Here is an 18280-nt window from a genome sequence, read left to right on the forward strand (position 1 = left end):
CTATATACACTAACCCAGATTTGACATGTCTGTGTGCCTCCCCCTTTGCTACTAAAAATATTGGGATATTCATTTCTGGCATTTTGACCGAGCCTGGTTTGAGTCTGGAACACCCCTTTATTCCTGGATATTGTGACAGACTAGAGCCCTTGCCCTCAACCACTTGCCATTTGGGGGCTCTTGGAAAATGTTAAGACTTGTGTGAGCCACTTTAGATATGTGGTCTAGCTCTCAAAGAGTTCATAATTTTTTAAAAAACTGGTCAGAAAACTCTAAGCATGCAAAAGATATTTTCTGTAGCCGTTCTTTTCCCCACTTTTCTATTAGTCCTAAAGACTAAAATTGCTTCCTACATTTTCCTTTCATTCGATACATATTTATTTAGGGCCTATTATGTGCTAGACACTGAGAATGTAGCAATGAATAGTCATCTACTTCTCTTTGCAGCATATTTTTGTTACCTAAAATCCCACGCATCATACTGGTGCAGAAAGGTTGACATGTAGATTCTTGAAAAAAGAGTCCTGAGGGAAGCAGGGAAGGTTCAGAATTCTGGAACCAAACTGTGTGCCTTCTCTTTAGGCTTTCAGTATACAAGAAGGTGGAAAGCAGGATAAACTGCATCTCTTGTTCTCATTATGTCTATTCCTAAAAATATACGGTGACCATATTTCCTTCAACAACCAGCAAAAAAATCTGACTACTATAAACACATATGACAAGAATGGATTTTATAAGCTGGAACTGTCAGACAAAAGCAGGTTATTTGATTAAAGTGTCTGACAATTAATGATGAAGTTTCATGGACTTCCTTTAAAATTTCCCAAGGGCTTCTCAACATGGGTTTCATCAGCCACTGTCCCCATGTTGGGCCCTGAGAGAAAAGAGTATATATGTGCATCTTTGCATTGACTCCATTTGTGGTAGCTTGATTCAACATCTCGTATTCCCTGCCTGTCCAGGGATCAATGGACTTTTCAGTCTTTATCCTACCTGACATCTCAGTAGCATTTGACACTGTTGTTATCTTTCTTCTACTCTTTCCTTGGATTCCATTGCATTTTACTTTTCTGATTACTCTATCTCTTTTGCTTACTCCTTCATGGACCCCTTTATGATCTCCCCTATCTCTGCCCATTCCTTAAATGTTTGTGTTCTTCAGGATCCTCTTCTCATTTCACACTCCTGATTCAATTTCATCTCAAATATATATATAAATGTATATTTCAGATTGAATCTCTCCCGAACCCCAAGCCCCAATATCCAACCTCCTGCCGAGTTTCTCCATTTGGACACCCATCAGTCATCTCAATTCCAGCTTCGCAACACTGAACTCTTAATCTTTTCCTGACCCCTCTATCCCATGGCTCCAAACTTGCTTCTCCTCTGTGTTCCCTTTCTCTGGCAATCACACTACCACCCATCCAGTTGCCTATGCCAGATACTTGGTCAACCTCCTTGATTTCTCTTTCTCTGTCACAACTCACATCAAATCAGTCACCAATCCTATATCTTAAAAATATCTTGCTATTCTCATGACTCACCATAGCCATTGTTTCTCCCCTAATTTAAATCACCATTCTTTCTCTCTCAATTGCCTCTTTGCTGGTCCTCCTGTCTCTCAGTGTGAACCCTTCTAGTCTATTTTACAGACCACAGTCCAGAATAAATTTGCAAAAATGCAATTTTCATCACATCAACCCCTTGTTTAGAACACTTTGTGGTTCCTTTATCATTCAGGACAGAGTTGAAAGTTTTTAATGCGGCCTAAGTGATTGGTTCCTGTGGTTTCATCTCTCCTCTTAAACTCTTTGCTCCAGGTTTTCTAACTATTAATAATTTTACCTCTTGAATATGTCATGCTTTTTCTTTCCACCAGAACTTTGAACCCTCTAGTCAAGGATTCCCTCTCAGAGGATTCTTCAAAGATTACCTAGTACTGTATACTATTATGTGATCTCATGTCTCATGCTTCACCAGTGGTGTGTCTCTAAATAAGCCTGATATTCATACTATGATTTCTTACTACTGACCCTTAAGACAGGTATGTATACAGGTTATGTGGAAATTGAACATTACATCTTTGGGGGAGATATCTTTTTTTTTAAAGTATGCAAATCATCAAAAATCTCCTGGCGGTCCAGTGGTTAGGACTCTTCAGTTCCAGTGCAGGTTCGATCCTGGTCGGGGAACTAAGATCCTGCATGACACACAGTGCGGCCAAGGAAAAAAAAGTAAAATAAAAAAAAAAATAATAAAGTATACAAATCATGAGTACAAAATAAGGTATGAAGATGACTATTTATTTAGAACAAGAGAAGAAATCATAACAAATGTATTGGTGCCCTGGAGATTCAGGTGTCTATTTTCTGAGATCTTGTTAGGCCATTTCCCAGGTACTCACCTAGAAATGCTTTCTGGTTGTAACCTCGTTTCCCTCCCCACTCAGGACGCTACAGCTTCCAACAGTAATCAGTTTTCAGAGTAGCCCATGCTTGTGAGTGGCTCTGGAACTTTAAATTTATGATATATCTGTCTCCTCCTTAATAGTTTTTACGTGTCCCAGCCAATGCAAATGCCCATTTGCTTTTTTATTTGTCATTCTGACTAAAGCTTGGAAATCAGAGAACAGGGGCTTGTAGCAAGATATTTCTTAATGTCCTTTTCTGAAGTGTTCAGGAAATTATTTACTCTGTGTGACATCACAGCTCTATCTTCATTTTCTTGTATCTTCTAAGTTAGTGGGTCCCAACCCTGGCTATATGTAGGAATCATTTGGAGAGTTCTTTACAAATATAAATTTTTGGTTCCAGTTATAAACCTGCTGAGTTAGGCTCTCCCACAGTGAGGCCAAAAATCTGTATTCTTAACAGACTCTGCTGGTGATTCTTATGGAGTCAGTTCAGCACCAATTTAAAAATGACATTTGGAAACAACTGGTCTAAAGAACTGAAGAAGCCAGGTCAAAGGCCCCACTCATTGAAGAATAAATAGTCTCAATCGGTGGATTAAATTTTCTTCCAACACTTTTATAATACAGAGAATCATTGGTTCTAAGAACCTAGATGGTCTATTGCAGATTTCTAGGACTGCCACATTAGGATAGGACTGCCAACTTATTCTGAAACCTTAACTGATAGGGAAGAGAGAAGAAACACTATGCATTGGCCCAAATTTTTAAAAAAAGACTGGAGCATCACCAATTTTCACCCTGTGAAGTTAAAAGCATGCATTTGTGCATATGGTTGTCCTATCATCTACTACACAAATGATTTACAGGAATTAAAACGAAAATCCAGGAAAAGTTTAAGTATCTGAGTAATTCCATCAATTAAAAATGCACTATCAGGCATGTTACAAACTTGTAGATTAGGACAGAGACTTTAATCTATTCCTAATGTTGTTTTATATGTGTATAGTATTCTCTTCCCAGAAATAAAAAGACTAGTTAGATATGGCATTTTCACTTCCACAGGGCTCATTTCCTCTGAAGGCAAGTGGTTAATTTCTGAAGAGTGTTCATATGGGTGATGTATAACTGTATCATTAGCATTCTCCTTCTTTGAGATCAAATAATATCACTAAGACTTTTAGCTCATTTTTTCTAAAGAAACTTTGTAATGTTTTTTAAAAGAATTGCTTTAGTATTTGTTGTGTGGGATGGAAAGATTTTGGAGACCTTGACTTCTAAATCAGTCTGAGAAAACAATTTCCACATGTCATGTTCTTTTGCTTTGTATGTAGTGAGAAGAAAGAACGAAGCAGTCTTTTCATACTCCTTTGAGTTTAAGATTTGAAAATTTACTTTCTATTTCCTTCAAAAGAGAAACGAGTCACATTAGGTTTTATCTTAAGAATAATGACTATTGTTTTAATAAAAATAACACATGCTCACTATTTTAAAAATTCAAGCAATACAGAAAAGTACAAAGAAGAGAGAAATTAACCTAAAATTATACCACCCAGGAAGAACCATAGCTCTCTATGTGCATATATAGAGAGAGGGATGGATGGGTGATGGAAGGATGGATGGATGGATGGATGGTTGGATGGATGGATGGCTGGAAAATCATTTCATACCCCCAGTCCCTGCAATAGTGTCTGGCTTATAGTAGGTACTCAATAAAAATACAGTAAATGAATGAATTGGATCAAATAATTGATTAAAATAAATGATGTGTTTTTCTGGAACAATACTGCCCAAATTGGAATCTCATTTCTATCACTTAATATGTGTTTGACCTTGAAAAAGACACTTAACATCTCTGCAACTCAGTTAACTCATCTTTAAAATGGGGATAATAATACTACTCACCTTCATCAATGACATTCTTAAGGAAATTGGAGTGTGTGTGTGTGTGTGTGTGTGTGCATGCATGCATGCACATGCATGTACAGTGGTGGTAGATACAATGCCTACTAGTAGATTTGGTGTTGACTGCCATGAAACATGTTAAAGTGCCAGCAGTTTTACCTATCATTGCTTTTGCACCAGCAGTGAACATGCCAACACAGTGAAAATGGCAAATAAAGCTTTCGTATCATTATGAAAATAGTTTTGACTATACAGACCCCCTCATTTTGAGAACCACTTTTCAAACCACTTCTTGCCAAAATAAAATTTATAGCCAGAGTTATCAGGATATTAAGTCATCTTCTTTCTGTACAACTGCTTTTGGAAGTGGGTGACTCCTTTGTTTCTTTTTGTAACCACTACTGTACATGAGGCTGAGCCCTTTATTTTGTTGTTGCTTGAACCCGTGGCTGTTATTTTTCTTCATGTTATTACTGGATGAAAGAGATTCTGTGATTGGACTACATTCCAACACCTTCATCCATAAGCATAGTTGGGTTTTTGAGTTAATTAAAAATAATCTCAAAAAAAAATCTCATTTTTTTACTCTTAAGGTTGGGGCTTCTCTTCCATTGAATAGGATTTTGGTCAGCTAAGGTTTAGTCAGGGGAGCAAAAGCACTATGTTATGGGATAAGAGACTTATTTAGAACTGTGGTAAATCTAGGGAAGAGAAGAGTCTGGAAGAGAAGTTGGAGGGCCAGATGTGGAGTTACCAGTTAGTAAATTTAAGAAGCCACATATGTCTAGACCCAAAGTAGGGACACGAAGGGGGAATCTGTGTAGAGGTCTATGAAAACCTGTTGCCTGCGAATAAACCACAACCTCTGTGGAGCCATAGCCAAGCACCTAAGGGTGGATCTGAGCCACCGCCGGTCAACACTGCCAGGAGTCAGTAAGCAAAGCTAGATGTGGGGCAGGAGAGTGAGATGACATGGTGGCACCTGCCACGTATCTCTTCTTCTGTCTCTGTACCTGCCTGTGAAAATAGTTCCAGGCGGTTATGACCACTACCTTGTTCCTACCTTCCAAATATTAAGCAAGCCCTGTCTTGGCCAATTCTAACCTGGAAGCATACAAGGAAGGGAATTCTGGAGAATGGAGTCTGATGGCATGTACTGTCTTTTTTTAAGGTATAAATATTAGATTTATCAAATGATTTTCTAGACAAGAAGTATAAAAAAAGTTTCCAGAGAATTTCGCCACTGTTTTGCAAAAAAAAAATTTTGCAAAAAGTTAGGAGGAAATCCCATTAATTTAAATAACTCATGCTATCCACATAGGCTGTATAGAGTTGAATGATTCTTTTTTCAAAAGGATTAAAATTCTTAAAACTATAGTCACATAGAAGTCATCCTTAATTTGCTATAACCTAAGGACTGTTTGGTCCATATTCTTCAGATATTATTGTAATTGTAAAAATTTACAGTAATGTATTATTTTTATCATCAGGAAAAAGTTAGCTATAAATTATTATACACACATATATAATACACACATACACAAACCCCATATATACTCATATATGCAGGGTTCTACATGGTCTTTTAACTATATCTAGTGTTCAATAAATATTTCCTATGATTGAAGATTTAAATTAGAACTATATAAGCATCATGAAACTCTTCTTACAGGTTTCTTTCTAAACAGTGGTTTATAATCTTCTTCACTTTCTTTCTTGCTATTTTATTTTCCCACCACAGACATTTTCATTGTACAGAATGCATGGTGGCTTAGGTTTAATATATTTTGAAAGCATAAAAAATGTTCCATCAGCAACAATGTCCTATTGGTAAAAAAGGGGAGGGGTCTTTGAAGGGGCTTGGATCCATAATTTTGGGAGCAAGTTTTTAAAGGAAATTTTTATATTTCAATTTCTTTCAGAAGAGCAACCCTGCTTAGATATTTTTCAAGGAACAAAGTGCTTTCTTTGAGGCTAACTTTGCCAAAACAGAGTCAAAGAATATTGAAATGGAAGAAATGAGAGATACTTTGCAGGTCATCTGCCTGACCCACTCTTTATATAGATAATGAAATAAAAGTCTAGAGTGAATACACTACTTGTCTAGGGTCACACGGCTATTTATTTAGTGGCAGAACAAGTGTTGTAGTTCAGGGTCTCCTGAGTATCAGTCAAATGTTCTTTAAAACAAAACTTTATTGAGGAACATTTTACATATTATATAACTCTCTCATTTCAAGTGTACAATTCAATGATTTCTAGTAAATCTGTTTTAGAACATTTTCATCACACCAATTAGATCCCATGTGCCCATTTATTACTTCTTAAAATTATTTAAAAATTTTTATTTATTTGGCTGTGCCAGGTCTTAGTTGTGGCAGGCGGGATCTTTGTTGCCGTGTGTGGGATCTTTTAGTTGTGGCATGCAGGATCCAGTTCCCCAACCAGGGATCGAACCCTGGCCCCCTGCATTGGGAGTGCGGAGTCTTAACCACTGGGCCACCAGGGAAGTCCCTACCCATTTACTCTTAATCCATCACCATCACCTGTCCCAGGATACCCCTAAACTACTATCTCCATAGATTTGTGTTCTTTTGATTTTATCTTTTTCTTATATTATGCTGTCAGTAAAAACATTTTGTCTTCTGTACTTTTATAAATACCATCAACATGAATTTTAACACCTTTTCTGAAGTATAGTAATCTTACCAAAAACACTGTATTTATCCTTTGAAACTGTCTTACAAATGAAAATATACATTCATTCCTGAGCTAATTCAGGTTCATGAAGTATGAGAAAAAATATTTGTGCAACAATTTTTAGTAGGGTATCCCTAACTGGTACAACACCCAATTGAATGGGTGTTTATCATTTAGATGAGAAAAACTATTTCACTTCTTAGGATTCATTTATTCCTGATAAAATTGTATATTCCAAATAGAAACAATGCATGCTTTCTTTCAAGTTACAGTTTATTCTCTATTTTGTTATAAAACAGAAAGAATTAGTTTCTTCTGGAAATAAAGAAGAAATTTATTTATTCTTTATTTCCATTTATTTCACATGGAAATAAATTTGGATACATACCAGATCTAAACTGAAATGTCATTGTTAGAGTTACAAGAGATTTAGTTTCTATTAGATCAGAGAATAGAAAACCTATCCAATAATCCCAAGAGCTCCAATTTTACACACTTAAATTCAAAATTCCCACAGGGGACTTCCTGGTGGCGCAGTGGTTAAGAATCTGCCTGCCAATGTAGGGGACACGGGTTCAAGCCCTGGTCCAGGAAGATCCCACATGCCCCGCAGCAACTAAGCCCATGAGCCACAACTGCTGAGCCTGCGTGCCACAACTACTGAAGCCCACGTGCCTAGAGCCCATGCTCCGCAACAAGAGAAGCCACTGCAATGAGAAGCCAGCGCACCGCAACGAAGAGTAACCCCCGCTCACTGCAAAAGCCCGCACAATGAAGACCCAACACAGCCAAAATAAATAAATTTAAAAAAAAATTCCTATAGGATTTCTTATAGCCTGTGCTGATTGTGCTCATGGGCTCAGATAAAGCCCAAAAGTATGAATTGAAAATATGAGAATACCAATTTCCATAAATAAAAAATAGAGCAATTTAAATGCAATGATATATTCATTTCAGAAGCTTATGTTTTGGTTGTAAGATCAACGTAAAATGAAGATTCATGCTGAAACTTGATCATTTTTCATCAGGATGGCTCATCATTTGAAATATGTGTCATTTGAATAAAATATTAGAATATATTAAAGGCATGTGAAAAGATATGAGTTTGTTTCCCATCCTATTCATCTATAAATGAGCTTTGGAGGCGCTTTCTATTATTCTGTCAACTGATATTGAATTCTCTCTACTTTTCCAAACTGCTAACACTATAAAATAACAAAATCTATTCACCTGTGAAATCATGTAATTTTAGAACTGTAAGGAGCCTTACAGATTGTATGTCCTTTGTTACTTAATGTGTGGTCCATGGACAAGCAGCCTCAGCATCATCTGAGAAATTTTATTAAGTGCAGAATCTCAGACCACCACAGACCTACTGAATCAAAATCTGCATTTGCACAGAGCAAAAGTTTTTAATTTTGATGAAGTCTAATTTATTAATTTTCCTATTATGAATCATGCTTTTGGTACCAAGTCTAAGAACTCTTTGTCTAGCCTTAGGTCTCAAAGATTTTCACCTATGTTTTCATTAAAATTTTTATAGTTTTACATCTTACATTTAAGTCTGTGATCCATTTTGAGTCAATTTTTGAATAAAGTATGAAACTTAGTTCTAGGTTAATTTTTTTGCCTATGGATGTCAATTGCTCCTGCATCATTTGCTGAAAAGCCTATTGAATTGGTTTTGCACCTTTGTCAAAAAGCAGTTGGGTGTATTTGTGTGGGTCTACTACTTCCCGGTTCTCTATTCTATTCCATTGACCTATGTGTATATCCCTCCACCAATAACACAGTCTTGGTTTTTGTAGCTATATTGAAGTTAGGTAGATTGATTACTCCCACTATATTCATTTTTTTTCAAAATAACTTCACACTTCTGTTCATTTGTCTTTTCATATTAATTTTAGAATAAACATGTCTGTATCTGTAAAAAAAATCTTGATGGAATTTTATTGGGAAGTGCATTAAATCTATATATCTATTTGGGGAAAACTGACATTTTTACTATAATGAGTCTTTCAGTCCATGTACATGTTATGTCTCTCCTTTTATTTAGAACTTCTTTGATTTCTTTCATGAGTCATGTAGTTTCCAGCATGTAAGTTCTACATAGGTTTTGTTAGACTAACATGTATTTCACTTTTTTGAGGAATTGTAAATAGTACTGTAATTACCAATTTTCACATCCATACATTCATTTGCTAGTATACAGAAATAGAAATGATTTTTATGTTTAACTTGCAGGCAACCTTGATTAGCTCATTTATTAGTTCTAGGAGTTTTTGTAGATTCCTTGGGGTTTTCTGCTTAAACCAATCTAAGTGATCTAAGTACTGACAGTTTTAGTTCTTCCTCTTCTTGACTTATTGCACTGGCTGGAACTTCCAGCACTATGTTGAGCAGAAGTGGTAGGAACTGACATCCTTGCCTTATCCCTGCTCTTAAGAGAAAGGAGTCTCTTACCATTAAGTGTAACATTAGCTGTAGGGTTTTTATAGATGCTCTTTATCAAGGAAAAGAACTTACTCTTGATCTTACTTTTCTTTTATCATGAATGGATGTTGAATTTTGTCAAATAGTTTTTCTGTATCAATTCATATAATCATGTGATTTTTCTTCTTTAGCCTATTAATATGGTGGGTCACATCAACCTATTCTGGAATATGGAAACTAGCCTTGCATCTGGAATAAACCCCACTTAATCATGAAGTTTAATTCTTTTTATTGACTGCTTAATGCCACTTGCTAATATTTGTTAAGAATGTTTGCATTTATATTAATGAGTTATAGCTCTCTGTAGTTTTCTTTTTTGGATTATCTCTGTTTAGTTTTAGTATCAGGGCAAAATTTTAAATCATTATAAAATGACTAGGAGATGAAGATTGTTAAAGTAACATTAAATCATCAACATCCTCCTAAGCTCCTTATCTCAACTACTAGTACTAGACACTAGCAATAGAATCTCAAAAGCATCGTGGTTTCCTGTCTCTTACCTCCCCAAAATAGCTAATAGTTATGGAGCACTTACTTTGTGTGAGGCACTCAACTAATCATTTTACATTCATTAACTCATTTATTCTTCATATTTTGCAAATGAAACAACTGAGGCTTGAGAGGTAAGGATTACAAAGACAGTGACTCAACCGAGTTCAAAGACAGGTATACACGGCTCCATAGCCATATTTCACCAGGACCCTCCACAATCTCAAGAGTTTTGCCTATGCAATTCCCCTATAGTCCATCCCACATATGTGTTTCTACTATCAGTACTGAAGTTCAGATTCCCTTTTCTTTTGTACACAATGATTTTTAAAACTACCTAATTGGTCTCCCTACCACCACACTCATCTTTCCCAATCTGTATTTCACAGGCTACCCAATTATCATGTTAGACCAGAAGAGGCATAGCAGAAAGCATATGGAATCTGAGATGAGTATATATCACAAATCAAAACTTAACTTCCTGTGTAACCTAAGCAAGTTAATTAACCTCTTCACACCTCAATTTATCTATAAAATGAAAATAATTTTACCTTCCTTATGGAGTATTATATTAAATTAGATTTCACATGTAAAGTGCCAAGATGAAGCGCCTGTACATAGTAGACCTTCCATATATCTTAATTTCCTTCCTTTCGATAAACAAAAATAGGTGGTTCCTGCTTGCCTATGGGATACAATCAGAACTTGTTATCCTGGTGGACAGGGCTCTTGGCCCTGGGCCCAAACTCTGTTGTCAGTCTCATTTCCCTCTACTATGTCATTTCCCCAAAATTCCAATTGCCTTTGTTCTTACTGTTCCCTCATCCTGGATTACATTTTTCCTACTTTTCTGCCAACTGAAGTTATCTCTTAGGACCCTATTTAGAAACCATTTTCTTTTTTTCAGTTTGGAATATGGCATTTGACTTTATTCTTGACAACGTTCAGGTGGTTTTACAACAATCTTGTGGAAGCACATTAAAGTTACCTAAATATTACCAGGGAGCCTGGTGCTCTTCACTTGCTGTGCCATAAGTGCTTGTGAGATATTTGAAAGTGCATTATAGTAATGCTCTGAGTTTTCTAATTTTAAATGTCTTTTTCAGCCAAGTGTTTTGTACATATATTTTCAGTAAGTGCCAAATATGTCAGTATTGCATGTAAATAATTGTTGTGGGGTTTTTGTTTTGTTTTGTTTGTTTGGTTGGTTGGTTTTTTGGCTGCACCGAGTGGCTTGCAGGATCTTAGTTCCCCAACCAGGGATTGAGCCTGGGCCCACAGCAGTGAAAGCACCGAGTCCTAACCACTTGACCACCAAGTAATTCCTTTTTTTTTCTTCTTATAATTGTGTTAATTCTTTTACTGTATCATAGATTCTATTTACAAAATGTTTGTTTATAAAGTTTTATGGATTTTTACAGTCAAGTATAGAAACGCTTTTCTTTTTCTTTTTCTTTTTTTTTTTGCAGTACGCGGGCCTATCACTGTTGTGGCCTCTCCCGTTGCGGAGCACAGGCTCTGTACGCGCAGGCTCAGCGGCCATGGCTCACGGGCCCAGCTGCTCCGCGGCATGTGGGATCTTCCTGGACCGGGGCATGAACCCGTGTCCCCCGCATCGGCAGGCGGACTCCCAACCACTGCGCCACCAGGGAAGCCCTAGAAACCCTTTTCTTAAAGATCTTCTCTAAAGACTCCCTTCACTTCCTAAAGTGAATAAATCCCCCTTCTCCCTTGTTCCCACATGACACCGCAGGTTCCAGCTGGATTAGGAGAGTGAGGTGTTATTCATGTTTTATTCCCTAACACTACGCCTTGAAGTAGCAAAACGGCTAAAAACAGAGGGCTTAAGACAGATAATCCTGGATTTGGATTTGACTGCCATTTACTAACTGGAGTTACCTCCCTGTGACTCAATTATGTACTCTCTAAAATTGGGGTGACGAGTGTCTCTATTTAATAAGGTTGATGTGAAAATTAAATAAGAAAATGTATATAAAGTACTTTAGTAAGAAGTCTGATATATGGGCTGTGTTCAGCAGATCAGTAAATATTTGTTATGATGAATATCAATCCTAAATCTGTCACTCAGTTGTGAGACTTTTCATCACTAACAAGGCAAATCTTAATTTATAGCTCAAAGGTCTGTGAGAATTAAATGGGAAATGTGTTAAAATACCTAACATTTTCCATGCCACATAATAGGACCTTTACAGAGGCCGTTATTTTCTTATTCTTACTCTTTTCTTTAAGCAATTCATGTGTGTGCTTCTTTTTGGTTTACTAAAGATTTAAATGAAGTAGACAGGATGACACAAGGAATATTTGGGGACTTGAATATATGAAAATATAGTAATCACACAGTTTTAAGTAAAATTCCAAAAGTAAATTATTAAAAGTCTAGTTTAGGGTTTCCCTGGTGGCGCAGTGGTTGAGAGTCCGCCTGCTGATGCAGGGGACACAGGTTCGTGCCCCAGTCCGGGAAGATCCCACATGCCGCGGAGCGGCTAGGCCTGTGAGCCATGGCCGCTGAGCCTGCGCGTCCGGAGCCTGTGCTCCGCAGCGGGAGAGGCCACAACAGTGAGAGGCCCGCGTAACGCAAAAAAAAAAAGTCTAGTTTATTGTTTTTCTTACAAAGTTCTTACTCTCCCTGCTATTTTTTTGTGTCCCTATCTCTTCTCCTCCAAGCTCTCTTAGATGGTCTGCTTGACTTAATTCCTCAATGTCTGTACTTTTTGATGCCTGAAAGTCACCTAAATCACATAAAGATCATCTATATGATTTTAATTTAGATTAAAATTGTCAGTCACTTGGATTATTCATGAGTTAGTGATAGAATTCTAGCTTCCTGGACAGAAAACCCATGATCCACCATCCCTGGCTAAAGCAGATTTCTTTCAAAGTAACAACATAGTGCAGTGGGAAGAGCATTTAACTGGGAGTTAAGACACCTGAGTCCTGGTGCCAGTCCTCCTACTATTACCTGTGTGACCCTGGGCAGGTAGTTTCACCTCTCTGGCTGTCAGTTCTCCCTTTATAAAATGGTCTCTGGTGAGTCCTATGATCCTACATGCTGTAATACATCTTCCATAAATTGAATGATTCAGATAATCAACAGAAACTTCAACTGTTAGGAGAGATATTTTGGAGCAACTCCTTTATATTATAATTTCACCCTGATTTCACTTAGAGGCTTGTAGTGAAGAAACAAAAAGTTCATTATGCTCAAGGTCAGTTAGTCTGAATCAATTATCACAGCAGATTATTTGTGCTAATGTGTTTCCATGGCATGATCTCTCCTCCTGAAGCATTTCTGAGGTTTTGAAAACTGCTTTTCATTTTCAAATAAAAATGCTCCCAGCCACCTACACTCAGGAATACAGCAATAATGGATTGGCACTATTCCTGACAGCATATGCTAATTCATAGGCTTTTAAATGGAAAGAAAGCAGAGACTACGAAATGAGTAGTTTTATGTTCTCTGAATCTACCACTTTTTATCATGCAATAAACTTTCACATACAATTCAGTCCCTCAATATCCTATTTTATTTTCAAAAAAGAATATGTTCCGGGCTTCCCTGGTGGCGCAGTGGTTGAGAGTCCGCCTGCCGATGCAGGGGACGCAGGTTCATGCCCCGGTCCGGGAAGATCCCACATGCCGCGGAGCGGCTGGGCCCATGAGCCATGGCTGCTGAGCTTGCGTGTCTGGAGCCTGTGCTCCGCAACGGGAGAGGCCACAACAGTGAGAGGCCCGCGTACCGAAAAAAAAAAAAAAAAAAAAAAAAAAAATATGTTCCAATATGACCTTCTGATGCACTTGTGACTATCATCAGGTATTATATAGGGCTGTTAAAATAAAAATAGATAAATTTTAAACAATAATACAGGTATCCCCTGCTTTTCGAAAATTCACTTTTATTCCACTTTGCTTTTACGAAAGACCTACATTAGAACCAGTTTTCACTAACTGAAGGAAATCCAAAGAGGATTTTTGCTTTAAATAAGAAAGGCAAAAAGTGAAAATAACATTCAGTTTTTGTTTTGCAACAAGCCTTTATAGAAGCAGCGCACACCCAGAGCTGCGAGAACCGCAGCACTCAGGTCCTTCTCTGGAAAATATACTCAGCATCTCGGCATCAAGCCACCATAGCTTTGAACTGTGTCTATGAGCATCTGTGCTTTATCTCAATTAATTTTGTGCATCTGTTGGCAAGATGTGTCCTAGGGTAATTGCTTCTTCACTTTACGCCATTTCAGCTTATGTAAATTTTCACCAGCACAGTCTACTTTCAGATAGCAAGGGAAACCTGTATTTTTAAAAATTGATCTTACGGGCTTCCCTGGTGGTGCAGTGGTTGGGAGTCCAGCTGCCGATGCAGGGGACGCGGGTTCGTGCCCCGGTCCGGGAGGATCCCACATGCCGCGGAGTGGCTGGGCCCGTGAGCCATGGCTGTTGAGCCTGCGCGTCCGGAGCCTGTGCTCCGCAACAGGTGAGGCCGCAATGGTGAGAGGCCCGTGTACCACAAAAAAAAAAAAAAAAAAAAAAAATTTCCCTAAGTAGATGAGAATACAAACTGTTCTTTAATGTGGGACCCTGGTCCTAGGCTTTCTCTAGCTACTCTTAGGTCCAGATACAAAATGCCCATGGAAAATAGGGTGACCAACTTGTCCTGGTTTCCCTGGGACTGAGAGGCTTCCTGGGATGCAGGAATTTCAGTGCTGGGACGGTCACAGGCAAACTGGGAAGGGTGATCATCCTAAATTGGCAAAACATTAAGAGCCCTCACGCCCATTCCCCTGGTGGAAAGACACATTTAAGCCAATCCGGTGAGTGATTCCAGGCTTTACAGATGGTGGGCACACGTATAAGAAGTGTCTGTTAACCACCCCTCCCCTCACCTTCTGTTTCTGGGCTACAGCATTTCTTTAGTTACAGCAATGCATCTTGAATCTCACCACGCAACAGAATCACCTAGAGGGCTTGTTAAAATACAGGCTGCTGAACTCCACCCCTAGCGTTTCTAATTCGGTAGGCCTGGGGTAGGACTCAAAAATCGCATTTCTAATACGTTACCAGGTGATGCAGATAATGCTGGTCTGGGGATCTAGCTTTTAGCACCACTGCTCTAAGGTTGGCATATTACTGTCTTCTTCTGAAACTAACATGTAATCCAAAAGAATCAACTGAAAGTATGAAGGCATGAATCAACAATATAAAGTACAGACTATCATAAGAATTAGTCTTCATTTCTTAAGCAGTCCTCAGTGGTGAGTACAATTTAAAAACAAAATTTTAATACTTCTAAATATAATGTAAAAGTTTTGCAGGGATGTGAGGGCGTTCCCTATCACTGGGTTTACTTTAATGACTGTGATTTCTCTGTGGAAAAGTAAGCACACTGTACCACACAGTTCTGGTGACATTTGGTTCCTCTTCTGTGTGCTCAAACCTACAGTCGAAATATTCTTTGTATTTAATTTGAACCATAGTTTCACAGGTGTCACTCTCTCTGGCATACTAAACAGGAAAAAAAAGTGCATTTTGATAACACATTCTGCATTTCTTTCAACCTATATGAAAGCTTTTTAATGTAACTGAACATGTTACAAAAATATAAAAACAATTCCAGAGTGTAAATATGCATTCGATTTTATGCCCATATTCTGCCCATCTCCTGCTGGCTACAGTACACAAATTTTACCTTAAACTGTGGAAATATGTCCCTTTATCATCAAAGATAGGTTTCTGACTGCCCTCATTTAGATGTAGTATTTGACCTAGGAGAAACTAAGCTACAGAGCTTTGATGACAGAATTTCAATCCCATATCTGTAAAAGGTTTCTATGGAATTGGGTTTGAAATAAAGAAACTTTACCATTTTGATGAATAAAATGAATTACTAAATGGTCCAATCTCAGACACCAGGTTTCAATAATAACCATTTTGTTTTTGTCCCCAGCGTTCCGGTGGTGCCCTGGCCATTCCCCTATGTGCATTCCAGGGGACCGTGTCTCTCCAAGCCCCAACCGGGAAAACCCTATCTCTTTCTACCTATGAGGTGAGCACAGAAGGACAAAAAATTACCCCAGCCTCTAAGAAAATAGAAGTCTATCGATCCAAAAGTGTTGGCCATGAACCAAACTCAGAAGATTCTCCCTCCACATTTGCGGACACCAGCGTGAAAATACACTTGGAGGTTCTTGAAATTTGTGATAATGAAGAGGCCTTGGACACGGTGTCAATTATTAGCAACATCAGCCAGTCCTCCACACAGATCAGATCTCCTTCCCTACGCTACTCACGGAAAGAAAACAGATTTGTTTCATGTGATTTAGGGGAAACAGCCTCATATTCTCTCTTTTTACCCACAAGTAATCCTGATGGTGATATCAACATCTCCATTCCAGACACTGTTGAAGCACACAGGCAGAACAGTAAAAGGCAGAGCCAAGAGAGGGACGGCTACCAGGAGGAAATCCAGTTGTTAAATAAAGCTTATAGGAGAAGAGAAGAAGAAAGCAAGGATAACTAGCGATCATTTGGCCTAATAAAGGCAAGAATGGCTCTGCAACTTCAAACTACTAAACTAACACCTTTGTTCTGAGGCTATTTGATTTCCTTATTTTTTTTTTTTTTCTTTGTGGTACGCCGGCCTCTCACTGTTGTGGCCTCTCCCGTTGCGGAGCACAGGCTCCGGACGCGCAGGCCCAGCGGCCATGGCTCACGGGCGCAGCCGCTCCGTGGCATGTGGGATCTTCCCGGACCAGGGCACGAACCCGTGTCCCCCGCATCGGCAGGCGGACTCTCAACCACTGCGCCACCAGGGAAACCCTGATTTCCTTTTTTTATTTGTTGGTTTACATAAGCTTTACAGACTTAATAGTTAATTATTTTTAGTGCAAACAGCTGGAACTAGTGCAAACACTTGAGTGCTTTTTAAGTGTTACTTATAGATCGCGCACACTGTGGCAATTATAAGATTCTGTTTCTTATCTGATTTCTAAAAACCTTCTCTAAATCAAACCTTGGTCTTGTTTACTAATGTTTTCGCCTATGTTTGTCAACCTCAGAGTAAACAGAAAATTGTATAAGCTCAATGAATATACTGTTCTCATGCATGTGTTTCTGCACATAAAGTTGGCCTTTACAGCAAGGGGAAAAATATTTGGGGAATGGAAGAAATGTAGCAAAACTCTGAGTTGTATTTGAAGAGGCTTCCTAAATGTGGCTAGCAAAGCAAGCTTATTATTACAGTTACTGCTTTAGCTTTACACTGATGTCTAGGAAATATACTCCTGTATAAAACGGCAAATTAGCTTCCAACTTTGAAACATGCATGTCCCTAGTCTGTAAATAGTTGTTCCCTTCATTTCTATAAAATACAAATTGTTTACTGAATTTTTTTTCTTTCTCTCTTAAATATGAGAGTTTTCCTTTCACCTTTTCAGTATGTTGACTGCTCTTCAAACAGATATGTTGTATGTTAGACGTAGCTCTTAAACATATTGGAAAAGTTTGTAGATGTATACTTATCATTTCTAGAATTCTTTTGTTTATTTGAACAGAAACTAGGGAAAAACACCATAAGATTAAGTTCTGTGAGGTGCACCCAAGTAGACTAAAAAACTTCTGGGCAGAGCAGAGGGAAAATCCTCTAACTCCAAACAAAAGTATCTGTTTCTAAAGTGGCAGATATGGCAGACCTTCTTCGCCACTCTTGAAGCACAGAAAATTTTAGTTCACATATTATTCTAAGTTTAGGTGCTTTTTCATTTCCTTCCCAAAGATATGTGTGTCTCAAGCAAAGAAACAATTCAATATACTTTATTAAGTGATTGTGAGGTACACATATCAAGATTAATTTTAAATATGTTACATTGCAAAAATGCAGATATCACCTTGTCAGAATATTAGTGACATATATTTCAAAAAAAAATTAGAAAGTGATTTTTCCTCAAATTGCTTTATTCTGATCTTTCTGTAAACATATATTAAATGTATTACCTAAATGTTTATTTCCAAAGTTGTTGAGTTGACATTTTACGTTTTAAACTTTGTACACTCTCAACTCACATATCTTAGTTATTATTTACAAACTGAGTGAATTATTTTTTAAACGATTTATTCTGGTTTCTATTTCATTATATTGAATCAGAATTCTAAATTACTTGACATGGGCTTTCAGACTGTTTTATCTTCAGATGATTATTTTGCTACCAAGAAGTTATTTTCAAAATAATTATCTCAGTGGACTTTCCCTATCTTTCACCTAACTTCTCAATA

The 18280-nt window shown here is 37.8% G+C and overlaps 1 protein-coding gene across 1 annotated transcript in view; it reads left to right on the plus strand.

Moving 5' to 3' along the window:
- Nucleotides 1–16979, plus strand: part of GPR149 (G protein-coupled receptor 149) — a gene marked incomplete at its 5' end in the record, with an annotated part of 70918 nt that extends 53939 nt beyond the window's left edge. Inside the window, one exon of the mRNA XM_079922669.1 lies at nt 15957–16979. Coding sequence (XP_079778795.1) covers nt 15957–16529 — 573 coding nt within the window. The 3' untranslated portion in view covers nt 16530–16979. The remainder of the gene's footprint in view (nt 1–15956) is intronic.
- Nucleotides 16980–18280: the final 1301 nt, after the last annotated feature.

Source organism: Stenella coeruleoalba, assembly GCF_951394435.1.
Source record: "Stenella coeruleoalba genome assembly, chromosome: 5".
In the NCBI taxonomy this organism is placed as follows: Eukaryota; Metazoa; Chordata; class Mammalia; order Artiodactyla; family Delphinidae; genus Stenella; species Stenella coeruleoalba.